The following is a 26,239-nucleotide window of genomic DNA, read 5'->3' on the forward strand; positions in this document are numbered from 1 at the left end:
TGTAAAGTACCAAGAAAAAAAAACAATTTAAAAAAGTGGAAACAAGGTGGCCACAGGTCACATCTAGGCTTCACATTCAATGTTTTTTTTTCAGGAAAGTTTTCATTCTGGGAAGCATACACATTCACTCATGCATCATTTTGTTATGTGTGTGTGTGTGTGTGTGTGTGTGTGTGTGTGTGTGTGTGTGTCCAATGCTGCAGTAACCAGGCGGTGAGGATGCTGGAGTGCAGAGAAAAACCCACGCCAGACATGTTCGGAGAACTGCTTCGCAACGCCAGCAACATGGGAGACCTGCGCAACTGCCCTGTGAGAGCACACACACACAAGACACATGGACGCACATTTTAGTGTGCACTCGAGTGAATTCACGAAAAAGGATTACGCATCTTTTGCGGCTTCCTAACCTGCACAAATAAAAGAAAAAGTCAAAGTACACACAAACGGTGAAATGCTCTCCGAACTGCACTGCCAGATTAAAAGCGCCGCTGTGCTCCTGTGCTATTTGCACGTATTTAAATGAGGTTAATGCCCCTTTTCTATTTCTTTATACGTTTGGTAGGCATCTCATGGGTTAATAGTGTATACCTCAGACCCTCAGAAACAAGAGCGTACAAAACATAAAGCACACTGTGATTTAAATATTTTTCTTTGTCCCTTTCCATGTTCATTTTCATCCTTTTTTGTGTAATCCAATATCCCAAATCAGCAAATTTATTTTTACTAATATCAAACGATGGGGAAAAACAAAGAATAATATGAAAAGCAGGGTAAAATTCAGATTTTAAAAATATAATTTGCAGCGTAACCACTTTGGTAGTTTCATTACTTCTTGTTTGCTTTCGTCCCCTTTCTTTCTTGGTGTTACATAATCAGCAGCTCATTTGCATTTTTCCACCCATTTCTCTCTTCACTTTCTATTACTGGGAGCGTTTTCTGGAGCGCTTCATCGACCTCCTTTACATTAAAACATAATGATCATCAAATTCGTCTTGCAGCAGGAAACAAAAGAACATTTGGTTGTGCCTGAAGAAATCATTTTAAAATACTCGTTCTAAAACTGTGGCTATTTTTGGGTGAAAATGACTGGAAAAATAATGGGCCTCAAATTGTCTTCTGCATTGAAGAGAGACTACAGAAAGATATAGAGACGGAGGAACGTGCATGATGCCTTTGTTCTGCAGGGTTGTGTTGCGCTGCCACATGGGAACGCGCTGCTGATGAATAGATCCTGCTCAGCCGCCGCTCTCTGCCAAAGTGTCTGCACAAAGAGCTTCCTCAGCTGCCCCTCGTTTCACACAGCACAGCACCGCAACCGCAACCTCTACACTAATACACACCGCGGCTTATTCATGGCCCAGCCGCTGACGTTGTGTGTGCCGTCCTGCGGTAGTTACACAGACCTGCCTCTGTTTATCTTTCATCACTTGCAGCGCTGATCGTTTGTTAATACCACATCAGGCTTTGCTCAAACAAAGTGATTGTATTTGGATGTGTGCGACGCTGCCGGGAAGTTTTCAGATAACTTTAATTCCCAATCAGCTTCTTACTCTTAAGTTATTTACAATTATCTACCTAAATCAGATCAGTTGAATTTATTTCACAGGCAAGTCTTCTTTACACATGTCTTTGTCCGCGTGGGCAGGGCTTTAAGCTTTATTGTCTAACACAAGATGTCAGAAAATTGTCTTACAGACCACATAAAAAACATACATGAGTTAAATTGCATCAAAAAATTATGAACAACAAAAACAACAATTCCATAAATGAATAAGAGCAGGTGTGAAAAGCTGTATTAAAAGGCAGAAAACAGTGATGCCACAAATATCCATGAGCCAATCAGGATTGAGCGATTATAGAATCTGAATCTAAAAGCTTAGATTGCTCTAAGTAAAAGTACAAGAGCATTAATGTGACAGCAATTGTTTGAGGCGGGGCTGATTTGAAGTACTTTATATATTGCTGGGTAGTTTAATCTGCAACCACGCATCATATTTCATAAAGTGACATCTGCAAAATAGCTGGGAGTTACAGTATAGCATTCACATTACTGTAGAGGGGATTATAGTAGGAAGTTTGCCTCTCAAATGTAGTGAAAAAACAAGTATTAAGTAGCAGGTACAAGTATCTCAAAAAATATATATTTATCTTGTTTTTTTCACTAAATTTGAAACGTGCAAACTGCAATTTGCAGCATGAGAAAATCGACCTGATTCACTCATGACAAAAAACTTGTGACCCATGCATGAGCATGCTAGTTAGTAGTTCAATCCCAAGACACTGAACCCCAAGTTGCTTGTTCGTATGAATGGTGTGAATCAGGGTCAAATTGTAAAGCGCTTTTCCGATTAGGTAGAAAGGTGCCATATAAATGCAGCCCATTCTCCATTTTCAAATGTATCAGCATTATGCAAGCAACTGTTGCAAATCCCTTTCATCCAAAACATTTTCTTTTCAGAAATAGGGCCATCATTTGTGTCTGTATAATAACTTTGTACTCGCCACGTTTATTGCCTCGATCTGGTGACAAAGAAAAACTGCCACCAAAGAAGTCTGACTTAATAAGATGAATCAGGAGCAGTCGATGCATTGTACAGGTTTTAAACAAACCTGCAGGTTAGCCACATTTAATTGGAAGAAATAACACACCAGAACTGTGTCCATTCCAGGTGTGATCAATTCAATGTATTCCCTCTAAATAAAGTGGTTTAGACACGTCATGTGACTGAAGCTGAACCACTGGCTTGTCCCATTAACTGCTCATGTTTCTTGCCCCATCAGACTTTGTTGTAGCCATGTTGCCACTTTCCCAGACATGCCTGACATAAATTATGGCCAAACGTAAAACAATGACATCCTAATTTGTCATAAACCAGGATTATCGTTTAGGTATAGGTGTCACTCCATTAATAAACGCGGGATTGTCTCTTTATTTCAGTGCTGTATAAGTCGTGAGGAAGCACAAGTGCAAACATTTCCCTAAAGTTCGTACATTTTGCTCTGAAGAATGCCTCCATCAGCATTTTGCAAACCTACAGTATCCTTTGACCAGCAGCACTGTTATATAACTCACTCTCTCCTGGAAAGGTCTGCATAGCCACAGCAACAAAAAAGGGGGTAAAAAAAGGAAAGAAGTCTTTGCATATAACATCCAGAGATGAGACTGCGCCGATCAATGTTGTATTATGAAGCACAACGAATCTGTTTGTGCAATCATTTGATGAATGATGTTGTCAAAGGCCATTCCCGGCACTGAGGCAGCACAGGGAGCTAACTGAGGCTGTGTGTCCCGTCGATGTGTTCGGAGCTAACAGATAGCCTGTGTCTCCGTTTGGCTGCTGCTCCCCAGCTTGTGTTTGTGTCCCTTTCTGAGAATTTAGAAGTAGACCCTGGCAGAGTACCCTCCTGCCATCTCTTGTGCCAGCGCAAGACAGCACGCCGCCGACAAAGGGAGAGCTCTGTGTGTGCTTGTGCATATGTGTGTGTGCAAAAGTGTTGTGTTTGGCAAAGTGTCTGGTTGCCGGGGTGTTCTCAGGCTGTTTCCGAACCCACTCTGCCAGCGCTGCGTGCATGCTTATGTGTGTATGCTTTTGTGTGTGCGTGCACCAGCTCTGCGGTGGGTCATGACTCAAAGGAAGGATTCGGAACACACGGTTCTGAACTCAACAGAAGGCCCAAGGGACAAACACAACTCAGCACTGTGCTCCTTCCTCCATCGTTCTCTCTTACACATTTTCTTCACCTATTTTCTCCTGCTCTCCATCTCTGCCCCTCATTCTCCTACTGTTCACTTTATCTGTGTGTGGATCTACATGAACATGTATTCGTCACAATAAAGGCACGGTTTTACAGCGCTGTCACACTCATAACACAGGATGAATAAACCCCTTTGATCACATGCTCTCCTGTTTTTTTTTACCTGCTCCCCCATCACAGAGTAACTGTGGGGAGGTGCTGCGTATCCGCCGGGTGCTAATGAACTCACCGGAGATCGTGTCCATCGGGCTGGTGTGGGACTCAGACCACTCTGACCTGGCAGAGGACGTCATTCACAGCCTGGGGACCTGCCTGCGTCTAGGAGACGTAAGGATATCACAAACATCACACACACGCACACACACACACACACACACACACACACACACACACACACACACACACACACACACACACACACATGCCAGATTGACAGGCTGTATAAATACTTTGACACTATCAAAATGCTCAATCCACAGAGAAAGGCACACAGCCAGTATTCAAAAACAGTGTCTTTAAATGAGCCATCAGGACTTCTGCACAGTTGAGATGTCACAACTAGACTATATATAGGCAGAAAGCGCTGTTAAAGTGCCGTTACAGTGCCGTTACAGTCATTCCTCGGCTGCAGTGGTGGTGCAGAGACGCTGAGAGCGCAGGTATGGAGGACATGGAAACGCTGACCAATCAGAGCAGACTGGGCTCGCATTTCATGTAGGGAAAACATCGCTGAGAACATAAAATAGTTTGAAAGGTCTCCTTAATGTGCCATATTGGAGACCTTCTCCACAGCAATGTATCAGTGCTGGAGTATGGTCTGGCTGCACAGGCTTATCGTTCTGCGATGGGAGGGTGGGGGGCTGGGGAAGGGGCTGTGTCTTGTTTATATTTTTTTCACAATTATCTTGGGCGGAGCTAAGTCAATAGTGCCATCAAATGTTAGATGTCAGGCTCTATCCTAGTGCTGTACATCCAGTGAGCCAGAAAGGGCAACATAAGGGAATATAGAGGCAGTCCCCATTATACTGAGCATGATAGCATATTTGTAGTCCATGAGAAAATTGGAAAAGAGTTGAAATGAGTCCCACTGACTTCACATTCAACTGACATTGATGAGTCTACCAGTTGACCTTATCTTGAAATGTTAAGAAATCCTTTAACCTCTTAAACCAGATCCCTTTGTGTGTTTCAATCCCTTCATTTCTGGGCTTACGGCTTACTTATTACTAATATACCACATGGGGAGTCAAGTGCTGTGGGCCACACAATGTGTTTGCCATTTAAGTGCTTAAAGTTGTGACGACACGGTTGATTGATGATTGACAAAAACTCATGTGGCCTTGCGCAGTTTTCAAGAATGATTTATGATTTTGGGCTTTCTGCATGTCGTTGTTGTGCCGGCAACAAGGAATGTGTAGACAAAAAAACAGCTTTTGAGCTCTGCATTTCCCAGAAAATTGTGAAAGAGGAGGCTTCAAGTAGACCCCGACTGTAAACACTTTGAACCCAACCCCACTTAAAAGCCTCATTATTATTGTCTATGGGTGCACTCACACTGTCCATCCATACCGTGCCCCGTGCTTTAGGGTACTTTTCCCCCTCTCCCTCTCCCCCCGCGGGCCAGGCCCGTTTGTACTCACACTGCCTGGGCCTCGGCGGAATGCTTCTTGCTGCCTTTACCATCACGCCGTAACACGCATTGATTGACGTCATCGCGATGCGTCGCTTTGTTTACAAATCTTTCCATAGACCTCGGAGTTTTTGTGCGTCTTGTCGACTGTTTTTGAATATTTTCATCGACCAAATCTGCAGTAAACACTCCACCTCCGCATCACACCAACGTGAACCTTTCGCCGCCATTGTTTTAAATGTCCGCGCATGGTCCCTCCTTCTTTTTTCTATGTCCGAACAGGCGCACATAAAATGATGTCAGAGCTGCCGTAGGCCTCGTGCTCGTACACGTGTGCACGCTCGTGCTCATACATGTGCAAACGTGCTTTACAAAAGCCCACCTCTCCCAGACGGGCCGTGACCGGCAAGCGTACCGGTCCTAGCCACAGTACGGTTGCACTCACACTGGTCAAACGAATTAAACTTTAGCCGTGAAACGTCCTGGGGCACGGTAGGGATGGACAGTGTGAGTGCGCCCTAAGGCAGCCATGTCATATGTTTTGGCTACTCAGACATGCCATCATTTGGCATGACAGTGGAAATTTCTAGGATGTTGTTGTATCCAGAGAGTAAAAAGGGTTAACGGGATATACAAATGGATGCTGATCCACTACAAAAACAACGGCCTATATCTATGGCCTTCTACCCATAGATATTCAGTCAGTAAGTCATGTCCTGGTTGGCCTCTGTTCTTCTCTAACTTCATTCAGCATTAATTTAATCTTTAACGCAAAAAAGTAAAGTGTGTTCCTGGAGTTTACTTTCCCGTAAGACAAATCGGCATTAACTACAGGAGCTGCTATTCTGAGCTGTCACTGAGTCACTGAAAGTAGGAGGGGCCGCTGGTGTAGTAGCTGATGTGATTGCAAGACGGTCTCTAGTTTTGTGTCTCTTTGTGGTCTTTTTGTGTCCCTCTGTAGTTGCTTTGAGTCTCTTTGTAGTCATTCTGTTTCGCTTTGTTGTCTGTTTGTGTATTGTTGTTTTCTGTGTCTCTGTAGTCTTTTGTCTCTCTGTCTGTTTGTGTCTATTTTTAGTATTACAGTATGTGTCTTTGTTGTGGTTTTGTGTGTCGTTGTAGTCTTTTTGTGTCTCTTTGTAGTCTTTTGTCTCTCTTAGTTGTCCTTGTGTGTCTCTTTGTTGTCGTTTTGTGTGTCGTTGTTGTCTTTTTGTGTGTTGTTGTCTTTTTGTCTCTCTTTGTTGTCTGTTTGTGTCTTTTTGTAGTCTTACAGTATGTGTCTCTTTGTTGTTGTTTAGTGTATCCTTGTTGTCTTTTTGTGTGTCTTTGTAGTCTTTTGTGTCTATTTGTAGTCCCTCAGTGTCTCATTTTATTAGTTTTGTGTTTCTTTGTGGTCTTTTCGGGCCCTTGGCCTGTTCCCGGTAGGCCCATTCAGTAAACCATTTGTTGGTGCTCCAGCTGTTAGACATGAACCCATGCAAGTGTTTACACACTGTGGGAATTGCGAATTGTGCGACACATAAATACACTTTTACTGACAAATACGGAATACAAATATGTGCATGCTTTGTAGAGCCTTGTAAACTCATCCAATTCCAGCTCACTCTGAAAAACTACAAATTAAAACACACACAACACACTCGACTACCTGACTTCCATTATTCTCATAAAGCTGCCGCCTTCACACCTCACACACATACACACACACGCACACACACGCACGCACACACAAACACACACACACACATACACACACACACACACACACACACACACACACACACACACACACACACACACACACACACACACACACACACACACACACACACACACACACTCTTTCGACCTCTGATACTCATAGTCATGACTGAGTAATGTCGATGCATTTGAATGTAACATCTCCAGCCGCATTCTGAAGCGATGTCTATGAATAATGGATCAGTGAATATGAAGATGTGTTACAGTGAGTCAAGTTCTTTCCTCTGTCTTCTATCTTCTGTCTCGGCATGCTGCTGTTTCCCTCGTTTTCATCACGCCGTTGTGAGATGAAGCCAGTTTCCAGAAAAAAAAATCAGAGGCACAATCTATCGCACTCTCTGCTTTTGTTTAGTTGTTCAAATCAGAGAAAGTGCCTCCTGTATCCCTCCTCCTCCTTTTTCTACTGCTTTCACTTTCTCCCTTTGTCTGTCTCCTGCATCTGCGGTTTCTCTTTTCTGCTTCCCTGTTATTTTTTCTTTCTCCTGTTAGATTATATTATCGCAGTGCTGAAACGATTAGTCTATTGCAATAAATAGATAACATCAGGTCATTTATTAAGCGGAAATGCTAAACACTTGCTGGTGCCAACTTATTGTTGTGATTGCATTTGAGTTTTTGGATTGTTGGTCGGACAGAAAAAGCTATTCGAAGACGACACTTTTATTTTTGGGGACTACTGATTCATTGACAGTAATCAATAATGATGCAATTGTTAGCTGCATGCCAGATAAGTAAGGAAACATATGGTCCTTTGCAGCAGCGGGTACAGATAGGATTATATAGAAGGCTATGTTCTAAAATTTCAGCACTTTTACTGCATTGATCTGTGTAGGTAACGTGCAAATAGCAGTAGTATTACTGCTGTGAGATCTGTGCATCATTTCTGCATAAAAAGCTGCAGCACATATGTATCACTGTACCGTACGGCCAGTATTCAATGAGAGGAAAGCGTTTGAGAATGGGCTGAAGGATTACTGCATATAGCGTACAGCATATACTGGTATACTAGGTGAAAATGGGCTTGTATTCACATTAACTCCCCAATCTCTATCTCCCTCCCTACTGCACACCTCTCCATCTATTCTCTGCATCCCTCCCTCCCTCCCTGTCTCCTCCCCCTCCCTCTCTCTCTCTCTCTCTCTCTCTCTCTCTCTCTCTCTGTAGTTGTTCTACCGTGTGACAGAGGAGAGGGCTCGCCAGGCGGAGCTCTACTTGGTGGGCATGGTGTGCTACTACGGCAAGCACTACTCCACCTTCTTCTTCCAGACCAAGATACGCAAGTGGATGTACTTCGACGACGCCCACGTCAAAGAGGTGAGACCCATTTTGGGGGGGCTGCATGCTGCAACACGGGGAGGGTGTGCTGCTGTTCAGCATCTGCTGCATCTCCAGTAGTGCTTGTGAGACCGACAATGACGAGACCTACGCTGCGTGTTACTTCAAGTGCTGCATGGTCAGCAGGGGTGGCTTGAGATTGATTTTGTGTTTAAGGTTTAATCCCTGTCTTTGTTTTAATCTTAGTGCAGGTTTAAGTGCTACAACTGGTCTTATGTTGTAATACTTCATGGTTCAAGCATGTGTTATGTCCGATAAGGCTGGATACTGATTTACATTTCGGGGTGACTGAATCGAGGGAAGCTGAGTTAGTTTGTGAGTGTCAAAGTGTGATATAAAGTGAATGTGCGTGTCCTTGACACTTGTATCAGTACAGTGCACACTGTCAGTCATATTAAATTATCGAGCTAATGAAAAAGTGTGATAATATGATATCAATAAGGATACACAGCAGCACAATGTGTGTTTGACCTTCTAGTTTCGGTTGAATATGCGTAATGTTATATCTTAAAACGGATAGATTTACACTCCCTTTGTGTGTGTGTGTGTGCGCGTGTGTATGTGTTTATATATATGTTTGTGTGTGTCTTTATGTGTGTGTTGCCCTGCTGCACCTCCAGATCGGCCCTAAGTGGAAGGACGTGGTGTCTCGCTGTATCAAAGGCCACTATCAGCCCCTGCTGCTGCTCTACGCTGACCCCCGTGGGACGCCGGTGATACTGCAGGAGAGCCCCAACCCCTGTACCAGCTCCAACCCGCAGCTGGAACTCCAGCACTGCAGCAGCAAGGCTGGTTACGACAGCGAGGACTCTGGTACAGCAAAGATGACACACTCTGCTACAGATCAGATTATTCTGTGTGTGTGTCATCAGGGGCGGTTGCGAGGTTACAGCTTTAAAGCTCTGACCTTCAACCCTATAATCCAACTCCTGCTTGTGTATACTGCAGAGCCTGGACTTATTTCCCTGCCTTTGACTGTAAACATATGGAGATGTAGGATTAAGTGAAAGGTCAACTCTCTCTCTTGTTCTCTCTCAGGTCGGGAGCCGTCCATATCCAGTGATACTCGTACAGACTCTTCAACGGACAGCTCGAGTCACCGCGCTTCACGCAGCCGATCCCTCCACCAGTCCACGGGTAGCCACCTCTCCAGCGAATCCCAGACCACAGTGGTCTGTAATTACGAAATTGGCACACCGCCGCACGGTGCTGACGCCGGAGGTAATAGCGCATTCGAGTCCAGAGACCAAGTTACCTATACAAGTTACATATACCCACAAAGCACAGCTGCACCTTCAGTGGAAACACTTTGACAGCTTCAAACAACTGCAGATACACAAGTGACTGCAGTGTTTTCAGGGCGTAAGAGAAAGTACTAAACTGCAGTACATATTTCTAGGTTTAACTAATAATTTTAGGTTTGAAGTGAGGTCTTTGTACTTCATCACTGCAGACTCTTCAGCGCCTCGTTACTGGTTATTCTCTTATTTACTCGCATAAAATTGCCCCCCTGTGGGCTAAATTAAAATGTTATCAGATTTACATTTTCTTTTTTTCTTCTCCCACGTTCAGAGTCAGCAGTGGAGGGTCCTCCCCGCCCTCCCTCTCCTCCACTGCAGGAGTACAAGGAGACAGCTGTCTTCCTGCTCTCCTCCCGACGGCCACTCACGTCTTCCTCCTCCTCCTCTCGTCCTCTGTCCTCCTCCTCTTCGTCAGGAGTTGGGGGCTGTGAGGGCGGGGTTGGGGGTCCCCACTGGGAGGATGAAAGCACCAGCAGCGAGAGCAAGTCCAGGTACTGCACCACTGATACACACGATCACATAGACTTCAGACATCCTGCCTTTGAATTCACATTCACTGTAAAAGTCCTACTTAAGTTAAAGTCTAGAGAATTATCAATAAGATGTATTTTAAAGTATCAAAAGATTATTTCCAGAGTATCATGAGTAGAACCACACTGCAGTGTTGTCGGTGCAATAAATGGTTAAAAGCTCCAGGACTTAGGACATGTATTTTTACTTTTTTGACTACCCTCTAAAATTAGTTTTCTTCCTTTCTTTGAAGACAATTTTACTTTGAGATGCATTTGCATCTTTTGAGTAGTTTAAACAGTCATGCAACTTGTATTTGGGTAGAATATCACAGTATCCTCTCCACTCCTGGAGTCATGTAACATCCTCCTCCCTTGCTTCATAGTTCTTCTGGAGGCCGCTACAGGCCAACCTGGAGGCCCAGGAGAGAGGCCCTGAACATCGACAGCATCTTCACCCGACCGAGAGGCTCCTCTCTGGGCTACAACACCCTGCCAGGCCCCTCTCTCCCCCCGGAGCCCCAGGACTTCTTTCCCTTGGCGGGACCCACTCCCCCCATACAGCCAGGGCCGCAAGAGGTGGAAGGGAGGGAAGTTGGGGAGTTAGAAGCTGGTTTTGGGCTGGTCGGGCAGCCCAGGTCTTTGGGCAGCGGGCGGACAATGGGTCCCCCTGCCCCTCCACCTCTGAGAGGGGTGGAGCACCAGCCGCGTCTCATTCAGAGGATGGAGAGTGGCTACGAGAGCAGCGAGAGGAACAGCAGCAGCCCCGACAGGTAGGAAAGTCACAAATAACAATTACTGTCTCTTCCTTTGGGTCTCTGTCATTCATTGTCTTTCCCTGACGTGGTTTCGCTGTCACCTTCAGTTTCACTTCATCAGCTTGAAATACGAATGTGACATTAACAACAAATTGTCCAACAATCCATAAAAACAAATCAATCATCAGACATATTTGTCAAGAGATGTTTGAGCTGCACTCTCAACATTTCTTCCCCCTTTGTCTCTTTTTCTTGAACTCTTTCTCTCTGTTTTATGTCATTTCCTCCACAGAGAGGTGGGGCAACAGAAACGGGTGCTAATGTCAGGACCTTCATGGCGTTCAGTGCCCAAGTCAAAGAGCAGCGGTGCCATCCTGCAGGAGCTGCCATCGCCCAGCTGGAGGGGCGGCGCCACTACAGGTTTGTGTTGGTGCATGTGTTTGCATTTATCTACTGTCACAGTTCGTTTGGTCTGACTGATCATTTGATTCTCCATCTTTTTTTGGCGTTCATTCAGACGGCTCAGGGCGCAGTGAGCTGGACGAGCTGCAGGAGGAAGTGGCCAGGAGGGCCCGCCAGCAGGAGCAGCAGAAGCGGAGGGAGGCGGAGCGAGAGGTGGCCATGGGATTCAACCCCAAACCCAGCAAATTCATGGACCTGGACCAGCTCCAACACCAGGGTATGGAAAAGCAAAGAGTGATGTAGAGAAAGAGAAAAAAGTGCGAGGGAGTGAGGGTGGAGGAGAAAGAAGAGATGTATGGGAGAGGTCGGCTCACTCAACTTACAGCAAACATATTCTCTCTTACCTTTAGTGGTGTCTTGCAAAGTAGATCGTTTGGGTTTTATTTTAAGATATTCAACTATGAGACTTCTATTGAGACTTCCAAAATATTTGTGGAAATAGAAATAAGCACTATTTCTTCAGTGAACATTAGTTCTGATGCAAACAATCTCCATGAGATACAGCGAGATACCAGAATCAGTAAAAGAGAATACATATGTTTTTTGTACATTTGTGTGAACTAGACCTTTAAAAAGAAGAAAACTGCATTTAAAGCTGCACAGGGCAAACCAAAGGGCAAATTCACCACATTTCAATTACAGGGACGTGCGTGGCGAGTCTTTTGTTCGGTGCAGCTTTAAGGTCACACTATCACCTGTTGTCTACCTTAGCAATCACAGTGACTCGTGTGTTCTGTCCGACCTCCTATTTGTCCTTATTCCCATCTGTTGGTCAGTTTTCCATCCGTCTCCTTGCGTTTCTTAGTTCCGAATAGAGTATGCGTGTGTAACCTGTTTGTTTTTCTTGTTATATATTTCTGTCTGTCTGAGTGTGTTTGTGTTGCGTTGTAGTCATGTGTGTACCTGTGTATACAGTGCATATTTGTGTGTGTGTGTGTGTGTGTGTGTGTGTGTGTGTGTGTGTGTGTGTGTGTGTGTGAGCTTGTGTGTTTCAGAGCTGCAGATGTGAGACTTGAGTCATACTTAAAGGAGGACCAATTTTACATGTCAAAGTCAATATACTAGTCACCAAGAATAATACGACTGTAATGTCTGCTGTGACTCTGGAGGAGCTTCTGGCGTAATTACACAATTTAAGTCAGATGAGTTATTTAATTTTGGGGCTTAGGGACTAAAAATTGACATTACTAACATGGGGTTTTGAAAGACTTGAAGGGTCGAAACAAAAGACGCCTGCATGGCTGTAAACTCCTGGTCTTGTTTAATCTGTCTCTGGCATTTCCCCAACTATATGGATTTGCAGTCGTAAATCTCTCAAGTCACAATCAGGACTTGAGACTTGACTTGATTGCCGTGAGTTGACTTACTTTTAACTTAAAGGTCCCATAATGTAAAAAGTGAGATTTCATATAGAGCCTAGGGAACTGGGTCTGTGAGAGGATCACACACACATTAAACATAAACATGTTATGCACATTATATGGTCATTAGAACTCATTAAAGGGCCCATATAGTCAAAAGTGAGATTTCCATGTCGTTTTTTATTATAAAACTAAGTCAAGGTGCTATATAAATACTGTGAAAGTATAAATGCACAGAGAAATGCACATAGACCGTATTCAGAAACTGTGCCTTTAATCTGTATGATTGTGATGTCACAACTGTATTATATATATACTGTAGGTAGGAAGTGCTGCTACGGCCGTCACAGCCATTCCCTTACTACAATGATGGTGCAGATCAACGTGTTCTGGTAGAAACCCAAAATACAAATATGAACCTGAAAATGTTCACTTTTAAAGGCAAAACATTCAAATAGAAAAACTATTCAACCACATAAATAAAGAAATGTTGTTCCATTTTTACATTCAGAAACTTTGCCGACTTGACTTGGACCTAAATGGCACGACACTTGACTTCAGACCCACTCTGACAGACTGGAGACTTGGCTTGAAAGACAGCTAGTGTGTTTGTGTGTGTGTGTGTGTGTGTGTGTGTGTGTGTGTGTGTGTGTGTGTGTGTGTGTGTGTGTGTGTGTGTGTGTGTGTGTGTGTGTGTGTGTGTGTGTGTGTGTGTGTGTGTGTGTGTGTGTACGTGTGTGTGTGTGTGTGTGTGTGTGTGTGTGTGTGTGTGTGTTTGTGAGATAGAGAGAGAAAGTGAGGCACTTGTCTGAACTGCAGGTGTGCAGGTTTTCCCCTCCAGCTCAGCACTGACTAAATCTATATCAGAGATTATTATGTTATGTCCTTTCTGTCCTACTGTGTGTGCTTCAATATGTTGAGCCTCATGTACCTCACACACACACACACACACACACACCCCTGTGAGTACACTCAACCTTGATGAAGTGAAAGGACGACTTGCGAACCAACAGATGGCATCACTTTCAGTGCAGTTACGTAACAGAATTTGGTTTCCCACGTCCATATCGATGGTTTCAGGCGAACTCCAAACAATCTGCCTCAGTGTTTTAGAGGACGTCACAGCCAACGACAACAACAGAGCTGCCATCAACCTTCCTTTTTTTCCATCCCTCTCTAAAGTCTCTAAACTCAAGTCAGGATGGGTGATGGCTGCTCTTTTGTTGTCTTCTTCTGCATCTTTTTGATAACCAACTAACACCATTCAGGGTGCGTTCACAAGGCTACGCACCGTAGAAAGCTTTGTCCAAATGGATTTAATCTTTTTTTCCTGTCAGGTGTCTGTGGCTTCATGAACGTAGCCTCAACTTTGCTCCTCACTTATCTAATCTTGAGTTTTTAATCTATTGTCTGCAGTCCAGATGCATTTACAATAGAGTTGTGAAGTGGGCTGAGGTGCTGGGTGTGGAAACTTTTTTTCAACCCACTATAAAGTGTTTTTCATAATTTTTCCTTAGAATGACATCCTCAATGTTTCTCAACATACAGGCTGACATAACAATCCATAAAGATCCTAATGAAAAAACTTTTTCATAATATAGTTTTAAAGATACAAAAGTGGATAATTTTAAGGCCCAATATTATCAAACGGGAGATTTTCACGTCATTATAAAGCAGGTCGAGGTGATTTATAAATACTGTGAAATTATCAAAAACGCTGAATCCACAGTGAAACGCACACAGCCCGTATTCAGAAACTGTCTTTAAACGAGCCGTCAGGACTTCTGTACCATTGTGATGTCACAACTATACTGTATATACTCTATGGGGGAATTCTTGGGTCTATGTAAATCATAAATGAGTCATAGATTGTGGTCTTTACCTACTCTGTAAAGTGTCCTGAGACAACTTTTCTTATGATTTGACACTATAAATAAAATCGAATTGAAGTATATACGTAGGTAGGTAGAAAGTGCTGCTACAGTGACGTCTCATTTATTCCTCAACTGCACTGACGGTGCAGAGAGTACCGAGAGTACAGATGCGGAAGACCTTGAAACATGGACCAATCAGAGCAGACTAGGCTTTTTCGGGTGGGAGTCTTAAAGAGACAGGTGCTAAAACGGAGCGTTCAGACAGAGAGTGAATACATGTATATTCAGACAGAAAATATGTATTTATTTCAGCTTTGTTTCTGAGATATAATCATCAGTTTGGTATGAAGTGAAACACTGCGATACTCATTAGCCCCAGCAGCTACAGCTATATAGAAGAAGGCAAATCAGGGCTGCAGCAAAATTTGGACTCCTCCTTTGTCGTAAATGTGAATTAAATACCTCGCAACCGTTTCTAAATTCTTCTAAAACCCAGAAACCCAGAATCTGAATGTGAACTGAATGTTTCCTGTGCTTTCACTTTGGCCGTTAGCCCCGCACACAACTGAATCTTTAACCCCGTGAGCACATGTTTCTTAGCAAAATGCTCCTTGGGAGTCAAAACCCAGTGGATTACATTTTGTATGATTTAATCAAATCCCAGAAATGTTTATTTGTCACATACAAAATCATACAGAGAGCCAACATGAAATACAGCTGAGTAAATAGAATAAAATAAAATAATATGGAATAAAATAGAATAGTTGATATATATATAGCAAAGTAAAAGTAAAATATTTTACAACAAGAAACAGTAAAATAGTGAAACACGAGGAGTTTCATACGAATTGAAACATTATAATATTGATATACCTACTCAACATATGAGTTACAGGTGGATGGGTTATATCTTTAAGTTTAAGAGTGTATTAAACAGTCAATACAAACAATTTAGATGATGCCCATAATAAATCTTCCCACTTTGCAACTCTATACATGTAAAAATAGAGACACATTGACTTACAGTAGAGGAGCGTAATGCATGCCTGCCCCCTCATAACCACTCATTCTGCTCTGCTTCTATCTTCTGTCTCCTTTTGTCTCACCTGTTCTTTCATCCTCCTTTTGTCTCTGACTTTATCCTTTACTCTCTTTCCCTTCTGGTATTCTTCTTTTGTTCTTTTCTTTTCCTTTTCCGTTCCCCCGGTCTTTCTTTCTCTGCCACTCTGTCGTTACATCTTTCTTTCTTTTCTCCTTTTTATCTCCCGCTCTGTTGTTAACATCCTCAGCTGTGCTCAGACCCCTGCATGAGGCTAACGCTCATAGCGGATTGGCTGTAGCTGCGTGCATGAGGAGCACTGGGGGCCCAATCAAACGCAGGCAGGAACAGGAAATGGAACGGGAGACAGGAAGCGCCCGCCCACAGGGGCCTCGCAGGTACCACCACTGTCCCCCCTCTATGTGTCCGCAGCGGTGCTTGTCTCAAAACCACCTCAGACCCCCTCCACAACCCCCTCCCCCCCACTTTTTGTGTGTGTCCTCGGCTCAAGCTGTCCTTAAACCCACCTCGGGGCTCCTCTGTGTGTGTCCTATGGGTGCTGGCTGTCTAAAAACACCTCAACACCCTCATGTTTGTGTCTTTGGCTCTGGCTGCCAAAAGAATCCCAGATCCCCTTTTTTTTGTAACCCCAAGCACTGCACTTTCACATCCTGCTATGTGTGTGTGCGTGTGTGTGTGTGTACGTGTGCGTGTGTGTCCTCAAACACACGCACTTGACTGTATATAGTAACTTCTTCTCCTCTTTGTGTTCGTGTGTTTGTTGCAGTGCAGTAAAAACCTGCTTTGCCGGTCTCTCTGTTGCCATCGAGAATATAAAGAGAGACGGAGTTGCTCTCTGCTTTTCTGTGCTTCACTGCTTCTCTGCATTGCTGTTGTGCTGCTCTTTGTAGCTGCCAAGGCTTCCCTCTGCTCTTGATGTGCCACTGATCTGTCCCTCTGTGCCCTGTAAAGCTGCAGTCCGTCACTGTATTTCTGTCCTGTGTGCTGCCGTGTGATTGTAGTCTCAGATCCTGTGCTGTGTTTGTGTGTTACAGTGAGTCAGTCTGTTTCCCCTCTGATGTGTTAGTTTTGCTGCGTGGGGAGGGGAAAGAGCTTCAGCACTGAAGTTTTTGTGAGAAGTGTCATATTTAATATTTAAAAAGAATGAGGCAGCTCATCTAGAATCTGTAACAAAGCAGTGAACGGCCACGCTTGCAATATTATTATTTTTTAAAGGCCATTATCTGGAGATCACAAGTTTAAATATAAGATATTTTCCTCTTATTGCAAGCACGGACACTCTCAGCTTACATAAATCTGAGATAAAGAAATGATCACATTTGAAATAGTTAAATAATAATTAAATACAGTATAACAGGGTCTAGGCATCCAGTGGATTTTAGTCAACTGAATATATTTGGGTTTGGACTGCTGGTCGGATAAAAAAGGATTAAAAAGAACACATATGTAACGAATCAAAGTCCTGTTGCAATAATAGAATAAAAAAAAACACAGACACATAATAAAAAAAATAGAAACCACCTTGCAATGGAATCACTGCAGCTGCCAAATCGGGGCCAGGGGTGTAAAATCTGTAAATGGTTACGATGCTTTTGCGGTAACCAAACCTAGTTGCAGACATACATATATGGTAAAATACTCAAAACAGTCTCCTCTGGTTTTTATTATTAATGGTCTCGGGTTAAACTCTTATAGAGTAAAATATAGTCAGGAGCCAATCAAATACATCTTTTAAACATGGTAATCTCACCATCACTAATATACTCTATACCATTCTTCCATCAAGAGTCTTACTGCAGCACCTTGAAACACCTGAATTCATGGTAAGAGGTAGAGATACTGATTGGATTTGCTAACTTAGTTATTTAAACGTCGGGTTAAGCTGCAGCAAAATTTGTTAAAAACGAATAAATTGTAATCCAAACTGTTAACAGCAGGACGGAGGCAAGGAGGAGGTAAAGCTCAGCGCTCAGCCTCTTTTATTACCTTCCTCCTCTCCTCTATTGATCAACACAAGCCTCTGATTTATAGCTTGCTGCTGCAAAGCCTGCTGGGTAATTACTAAGGCTGAAAAGAGACGGGGGAGTTAATGTGGGGGATGGGGGCCGGCGCTCACGCAGACACAGACAGGTTTGTGCACACCGTCTTTAAAAATAGACACACAAATTTACAGACTTGAGTTCACACATACCAACATACACACACACACACACACACACACACACACACACACACACACACACACACACACACACACAAACACACTGCTACACTGATACAGTGCAGAGTCTCTGCAGAGAGGATCCACTAATGTTCAACATATATCATATCCTCCACATATCAATGTATGTAAATCAATAAAGTAATATAGTGTCCCGCCGAGACTGAATTACTCCAGACTGTGGATGCCACATTTATTTTCAGTGTTGATGTACTGCATCAGCGCAGCAGAGGGTAGATTGCTGTTTTGATAATCGGATTAGAAAGTCTTTGTTTGTTTGAGCTGGATGTGTTTGGAACAGAGAGTTAAGTTGGGTGAATCTGCAGTCAGTGGAGCTGAGCTTGTGCCTGACTCATAAAAAGCATGGCTGTGGAATCCCATACACAAAGCCATGCTTTCACAAGGCTGCATCATTGTGTGTTCGTAGCTGTTTGTTCTGTATAAAAGTGAGCTTGTGTGTGTGTGTGTGTGTGTGTGTGTGTGTGTGTGTGTGTGCGTGCTTGCGTGTGTGTGTGTGTGCGTGTGTGTGCTTGTTTATCCTGGTTTGCTGTTGTGACCTTCCCTCTATGCAGTAACTCACCTGACGTCAGAGCAGCTCTGTTTTTTGGGGGCTTTTTTCCATGCTGCTGGCTGACTGACGCCCTCCCTCTCTTGTGTCCTCCAGTGAACAGCCTGGCCCGGTCCAAATACTGCTGACGCCCAATCAGGAGGAGGAAGAGGACCAGGCAACGCCCAACCAGGACGCTGCTCTGGGCCAGGACCCGCCCCCTCCACCCTATCGGCCCGCTCCCCCTCGACCCCCGCTCACCCTCAGCATCCCTCACCCTTGTGCCCCTTCCAGCCAACGGGAGGAGGAGGAGGGTGGATGCATGGGGAGGAGAGGGGAGGAAGGCGACGATGGGAGGGAGGGGTCGGGAGTGAGGCTGTGCGAGTTGCTGCAGGCAGGGGGGGTGAGTGTCAGACCCCTGGGGAAGCACTTAGCCATCTCTCTGCCCTCGCTTCCTCTGCGTCTCTGGGATACACACACCGCACACTCCACACACCTTGAACCCACACACACACACCCTCCTCCTCTGTCCTCTACTCCTCCCCCATCTCCCCCTCCGGAAGCCTCTGGGCAAAGGAAACCTCTCACGCCACTCTGGCAGCCCCCCCAACCCCAATCCCCCACCGGTGCTGCTCAGCATTGGCAGAGGCACGAAGCTGCCGCAGACAGCGGAACACGTCATTGGTCCTCTTGGAGTTTGGACCGCCCTGACGCCGTGGTGACGCCATATGACACGCCCCCAGACCGCTGTGTCCCGATCAGGCCGCAGATGACCCATCAGAGGTACAGCTTTAGTTGCCAGTCCTCTCCAGGGCACTACAGCTCCCAGCATGCCTCAGGGCAACACAATGATCCCTGCTGTGACCGCGAAGAGGCTGAGCTGTCTGAGCTTGACTCCCTTTACCAGGCCAGTCTGCTGGCTGGAAAGACAGGTACACAACACACACACACACACACACACACACACACACACACACACACACACACACACACACACACACACACACACACACACACACACACACACACACACACACACACACACACACAGAGTCAGGCATAACACCAAGAGCTACCACAAGACAACTTCAGAAATGTCTTACAATTAGAATACATGAATAATTAAGGTGTATGTGTGTGTGTGTGTGTGTGTGTGTGTGTGTGTGTGTGTGTGTGTGTGTGTGTGTGTGTGTTTTCAGGCTGCAGCCCATCAGAGAGGCTCATTTCTAGAGTGGGAGGAGGACAGGCTCGCTCCAAGACCCCGAGTGCAGACATGGAGAGGAGTGTGTACGGGGCGGACTGCACCAGCACCCCCACCTACCTCAACAAGGTAACATCTATGTGTCTTTCTGACAGAATCTCCTTGCTTGCTCACAGGTCATCAGTTGGATCAATCTTTCCAGTGTCTGACAGACATTTTCTCCCTCTGCAGCCAATGATGTTGCGGGATCTGCGTTTAGGGGTGGAGCCTGATGATGGGGAGAACCTGAGACGAATTGGACGCAGCCTGAGTGGCACAGTGGTGACCTCGCGCCGCAGCCGCCTGACTGCAACCCGCAGCTTCGTAAGTCTGACCTCCTGTGCACTGCTGCCCCCCTGTGGCCTTGCTGGTGAATTGCATCTGCCTGATATTATCCCGTGGCCTCGGCTCTTTACACATCGCTTTACCCTGTGCCCCCCCCTGCACTGTTTGTCTCATTTCTCCCTTTCGTCCTGCTTTTTCGATTTCCAATCTGTCCTCTCTCTCTCTCTCTCTCTCTCTCTCTCTGTCTGCTTCTCTTCCTTCTCTCTCAAAGGTGAAGCAGGCTGATGTCAGTGCCTCTCCTTGCTTACTTCCTCTCTTCTGAGTCCCTGTTGCTATTCCACCACTATCATCTCCTCCATCCTCCTCATCACCAACACCTTCTCATCACCACCTCCCTCCACTGCTTCACAGGTAAACACTGCGCTGAGCTCATATGACTTGTAATATTAAAAGTAAAATACCACTAATCTGCTTAAGACTGGAAAAAAGCAGATATATTTCCCTAGTTAATAATAATAATAATAATAATAATAATAATAATAAAACATTTTATTTACAGGCGCCTTTCTTTAGTTGAGCCATTTTGAGAGCCAGATGAGTTTCAGAGGAATTTCTGAATGAGGTCAGAATAGCAAAGTCTTTTCTTGATATTTTATGTACTTTTTGGAAAACATTTTGCTTTGGGCACAAAAGTAGACCAAACCACTATTTTTTAAATGTGTGATAACAGTGAGAGCCAAAGGTTTTTTTCATCCCTGGGCAAATCTGTTAAATTTAAATAAATAACATCAAGCGGGAATCATCGGCCTTCTATAAAACATGCACCAATCAAGACTTTCATTCATCTTTAAGGCCTGAGATGGTTACAAATGAGCTGTGAACAATTAATAAGGGCCCCATCCGAAAAATGACAAACTGCAGACCTGTCTGGTTTGTTCGTGTCATTTAAGGTCTCTTTACACTCTAACTATCAGAGGCATCAGCTCGGGTTTTTACACTTCTTCAGTGTGCCGAAGTGCTAAAATTCACATCTCACTGTAGAAGCTGAGGCTAATGCACATTAACCTGAAATATGTCAAGTCAACTTTATAGTCAATTCTGCAACATGTGCCAGACATAGAGGAATAAAAAACCTATTTCTCTCCGACCCATGGTGCAATAAGTACAAAGGATAAAAACAAAGAGAAATAGTAAAATATATAACAAATACACTCTAAATAGTGCAAAAGTGAGGCAAAACCAAACGGTATAGAATCTAAAGAAATTGAAAATGTGCAATATAAAGGATATACTGGACATATGTGCAGTATACAGGACACTAAATAAATACATTGAAAACAAAATATAATATAAATGACATCAAGTGCAGACTGAATATAATAAATGTAAAAGACACTGATGAAAGTGAAAAGGTTTTAAAAGGTGTTGGTATTCTCACTGGTAGAAAAACTGTTACATCTACTGCTATGTGTTTTTAATTAATAATCATTCAATTTTTTGAAAGCTGGGAACAACTGTCTTTAGAATAGATATGTAATATATCAAACTGAAACTCTTGAACGTTTAAAATGATATTTATGGGGAAAGCTTTCTGAGGTGTTGGCACCTAAATGATAGAATATGATTAAAGGAGACTGGAGGAGTAAAAATGACCATACATATAATACAAATACATACAGAACAATATTACAACCATACATGTATTTATTTTTTTATCTTTTACAAAATACGATATTTAGTCTTTCTCTTTTATTGGGTAGACAACAGTGAATTGTAAATTCAGCACTCAATGAACCTACATTTATGGATAGCTCAAAAATGTTTATGATGTTCATCCCAAAACATTCTCTTTAAAGTCAATTTAAATATATATTAATGTGTTTGTTTAGTACTTACTGTACCTTTTATGTGAGTAATATAATATTTGTTTTAATAATACAATGATATTATATTCAAGATGTTTATTCTCACTCCAGTTATACAAGTACAAACATGTGGCATACTTTTGCTGGGAGGCTCATTTAATAAAAAACAGTAAGTTTTAAATGTAAGTGATATAAATATAATATAATAAAATATATTAACAACTATAAGATGCAATAAATAGACATAAAAAATACAGCACACAAGCGTTGTTTAAGTAGAACGTGGGGAACATCAGGCACAACCCCAGGGAGTGTTAGAGCATCAGTATGATGTATGTCTTTATCTCTATTTTAACAACACATGCACAGACATTTATGGCTACCTCCAACTGATTCCCACATAAACAAACCTGTTTACCAAGTTAACCTGTTCCTCATCAAGTCTGTTTCATAGTTTAACCCTTAAACGACTAATCTCAACTGTCGTCTCCTCTCTTGTCTCAGGAGCTGTCGGGCGGTGCGGGGAGTTTCTGGCTGTGTCTGACGGGGGTCAAGCTGTCTTCTGATCAGAGTCCCGCTCTGCTTCACTAATGTCTCGCAGCGTCCACCTCCACGTGCGGCAGGTGGCGGCGGCGCCGGGGTCCTCGAAAGGGCCTCACCTTGAAGGACCTGGAATTGGCTCAGGAGGAATCAAACTCAACTCCTATCCTGTTCCTCCTCCTTCTCCCTTGAACACATGCACGCACACATGCACATCTGCACTGACGTAGAGCCTCCCTCAGCGCCTGCAGCACCCCGCTTAGCCTCTCCTCGCCTTCCTCCCTCCCTCCTCTCTCCCTCCCTCGACCTACTATTCTGTCTATGCAGTCACTCTGACCCCAAACTACAACCTCAACCTTCCCCCCTACTTCCCGGGACTGTTGTTTCTCGTCTCCCCCTGGGGTTTTCCGAAGGTTTCCCTGTGCAGTCTGGCGAGCATGCCGCTTTCAGTGGTGTTGTTGGCTTGGTCGCTCACTGGCTGGGTCTGACTGAGACTCGTCCTCCATCCTACAGGACCCTCAGCTCAGGGGGAGACTCTTACCAAGTAGCCACGCCTCTTCCTCTTTCTTCACGGGCATTTCCTGTTGGACGCACACATAGCCGAGCTGGGTCTGTTTCAGATGGACAGCCATATTTGTTCTCTCTTTGTTTTTGTTTTGTTTCTTTACTTCCTGTGTGCGCGCACAGTAAACCCGCCCGAGACCGAACTCACTAATAACTAAAAGTCATGTACAGAAAAACTCATGTATGAAACCTGTATGTTAATTAATAAGACCTTATGGAATGTTGATAATGATAATTAACGAATACTGATAAACTTAAAGTGGTACTTCCTCATGTCTGCATTTCAAATAGGAGTGGAGTGCACTTCACAAGTGTCTAGCTGGAGTTTCCGCCCCCCCCAAACTGCTCGCTGACCTAATGACAGCTCTCCCGTTTCTACCGGGAGATTAAACAAGAAAAGCGCTTCCTTTTTCTCTGCTTCTTTCCTTGTTCCCTTCTTTCTTTCTATCTTTCTTTCTTTCCGTCTTTCCTTCTATTTGCGCTTGCTTTCTTTCTTCCAAACAGGAAACAGTAGCACCAGAAATAGGCCGACAGGGGAGGAAAGTTGAGGAGGAATGAGAGTGTTTAGCTTAGGAAACCCTTCTCTTAGGCTTTATCAATGAAACAAAGGGATTGACTCAAGTGCGCTTTACAAGGTTACATGGCAGAAGTGCACTTTCCGAAGGCTATTTGAATGAGAAGCGGCTGGACAAAAGTCGATGGCGTTTGTTTTACTTAAAGGCCTCAGGTGAATTTCAGTGGCACTTATCAATTCACACTTTATTCCCTCCCATGGAACTGGTTTTGAGACCTCAGATGTGAATAGAAAATGCTCATCTTCAGCCTGAGACAGTGACATGTCTAATATGAATATGCTTTATATGATATATATGTATTAGAGGTATATTTTCAGCCAGTGAGCTATCTTCTTCAGAGATGTCAACCATTCCTCAGTTGTATGAACAGTTATTATACAATAATGAACAGTTAATTCACCCCCTTTACCGAGGAGCGTTCTGACATGTGTAGAGTACATTTATTATATGCTTTATTCTATTAAATATTATAAAAGAAAACAGTCCTTATACAACTACTGGCCAATGTAAAGTTCTTCAAGAATTTACTGAAGTTGATTGATCGTTGTAACTAAACCAAAGGTTGGCACTTAACTCAGAGAGCGTATTTAACATTGCTGTTTTTATTTTCATTTAGGTTCAGATATGATTTTTTTGTTTGTTTGTTTCTGTGTTCTTTTGGGTTCTGGATGTGGGAGAATGTAGCCAATTGTAGCGCATGAGTCCGCTATGCAAATCAACCTTCCCTCACGATCCTGTATCAGAGACAGTCAGGAGGCAGACACACCCACCTGCGGGCGCTCTCATGGACTCTGGCAGAGACGCGGAGAGGTGGAGGAGATCTCATGTTTAATGCTGCTGGTGAACTTTGTTGTTCTGCATCTAACTACTATGTTTTAACCTACGGAATGCAAAAAGAGAGCAACACGGAGACAGAGAGAAAAACAGAGAAAGAGAGCGAATGAATGTAAACTAAAGGATGAAAGTGTGTGTTTGTGAATGATGTGATGGTCAGAGACAAGAGAGGATTGGAGAGTTAACCATTGCTGATGGTTTATTGTATGTGGGTGTGTGTAGACTTGTGTGTGTCAGTTCTGGGGTGGTGTTGCTCGGGGAAAGAGGGAACCTGTATTTTTGCAATAAAGTTATTACCAATGCACTCCCACAGGGGGCGTAACCACCGTACAATGTCTGTGTGTTATTTTTTTTTGCAGTAAGATCAGGAGTAAAATGTCAACTCGTTTGGACCTGAGAACTGGGATTACCTAGTATAAACATGAGAACAAAACATAAACAACACATAGGAATACAGAAGAAACATCAATACAACACAAGTGTGACCATACATCTTCTCTCTCTCTTACTCACACACACACACACACACACACACACACACACACACACCGTAATTAACCATAAGCCTGAAAGAATAAAATCATATACAATTCGGTGATTTATAGACACTTGGCGGGATCTAGATCTGTGTTGTACTGGGAGCCAATGCAGTGATTTCAGTGTTCAAATGTACGTGTAAGGCTGCTGCATTTTCAGTGAGTTGGAGGTGTTCTGCTGCTTGTTTGGATAATCCTGAAAACAGAGCATCACAGAAGTCCACTCGCGTGCATTCGGCTCCTGAAAAACACATGCTAGAGTGCCCCCTGGGAGCCAAAACGCATGCTAGAGTGCCCCCTGGGAGCCTCAACGCGTGTTAAATTGTCCTCTAGGGGCCAAAACGCGTGCTAGAGCGTTCCCTTGGGAGGCAAATAGGTGCTAAATTGTCCTCTAGGTGCCAAAATGCATGCTAAAGTGCCCCCTGGGAGCCAAAACGCGTACTAAATTGTCCTCTAGGGGCCAAAATGCATGCTAGAGTGTTCCCTTGGGAGGCAAATTGGTGCTAAATTGCCCTCTAGGTGCCAAAATGCATGCTAAAGAGGATGCGCTATATGTGCCCCTTTTTTCCCTTTTCGCCCCTGCCCTTCAAAAAGTCTGTGCACGCCACTGCAGAAGTCTATAACCTACTTGAGATAGATGCATGAACCAGTTTATGAGAGTCCGTTTGAGATATGAATTGGAGGTTTCTGACGTGCTCGCTGTATTTCAGAGACAGGGACGGCATGTGTGACTTTATCATCACGATGGTTGCATGGGAAAAGACATGAAATATATACATATTATTTCCATACCTTTTACTAATAATGCTAATATGCTTTTAATTGGAGAAAGTGCAAACATGCCGAGCACTTCATAATATTCCAAAAGTGTTGGACAGTAGGTCGCTCACAGGCAACTCTCATTTATTCCTAAATCACACTTCATGGGACACTTTAAACAACTTTATTGCAACGTTTGTTAAGTCTGATGTTGAAATATTTGCATTAAAACACTGCAAGTGACGCTTGATACCTTAACATAACAAATCTGTATTGAGTGCATTTCTTTGGGGGCGTCTTTGACTGATGGAAACAGGAAGTAGAATGTCAGTGACGTTAGCTGTGATCCACAACCCTACACACTCTTTGGCAACTACTCCAGACCCCGTTTTTAAATTTCGGCAAATCGTTACAATTAAAAGTATGCCGAATCAACTGTTAGATATTCATGTTTGTAATGGACCCGTTT

The 26,239-nt window shown here is 43.8% G+C and overlaps 1 protein-coding gene across 1 annotated transcript in view; it reads left to right on the forward strand.

Annotated features, from left to right (window-relative positions):
* The window catches only part of usp54b (ubiquitin specific peptidase 54b), a gene marked incomplete at its 5' end in the record, with an annotated part of 45,274 nt that extends 22,580 nt beyond the window's left edge, over positions 1-22,694 (forward strand). Inside the window, 14 exons of the mRNA XM_083932193.1 lie at positions 204-309; positions 3,937-4,083; positions 8,309-8,458; positions 9,100-9,292; positions 9,518-9,700; positions 10,052-10,271; positions 10,676-11,062; positions 11,340-11,467; positions 11,565-11,726; positions 16,034-16,181; positions 18,690-19,504; positions 19,772-19,902; positions 20,005-20,136; positions 22,467-22,694. Coding sequence (XP_083788319.1) covers positions 204-309; positions 3,937-4,083; positions 8,309-8,458; positions 9,100-9,292; positions 9,518-9,700; positions 10,052-10,271; positions 10,676-11,062; positions 11,340-11,467; positions 11,565-11,726; positions 16,034-16,181; positions 18,690-19,504; positions 19,772-19,902; positions 20,005-20,136; positions 22,467-22,553 — 2,989 coding nt within the window. The 3' untranslated portion in view covers positions 22,554-22,694. The remainder of the gene's footprint in view (positions 1-203; positions 310-3,936; positions 4,084-8,308; positions 8,459-9,099; positions 9,293-9,517; positions 9,701-10,051; positions 10,272-10,675; positions 11,063-11,339; positions 11,468-11,564; positions 11,727-16,033; positions 16,182-18,689; positions 19,505-19,771; positions 19,903-20,004; positions 20,137-22,466) is intronic.
* Positions 22,695-26,239: the final 3,545 nt, after the last annotated feature.

Source organism: Echiichthys vipera (genome assembly GCF_963691815.1).
Source record: "Echiichthys vipera genome assembly, chromosome: 18".
In the NCBI taxonomy this organism is placed as follows: domain Eukaryota; kingdom Metazoa; phylum Chordata; class Actinopteri; order Perciformes; family Trachinidae; genus Echiichthys; species Echiichthys vipera.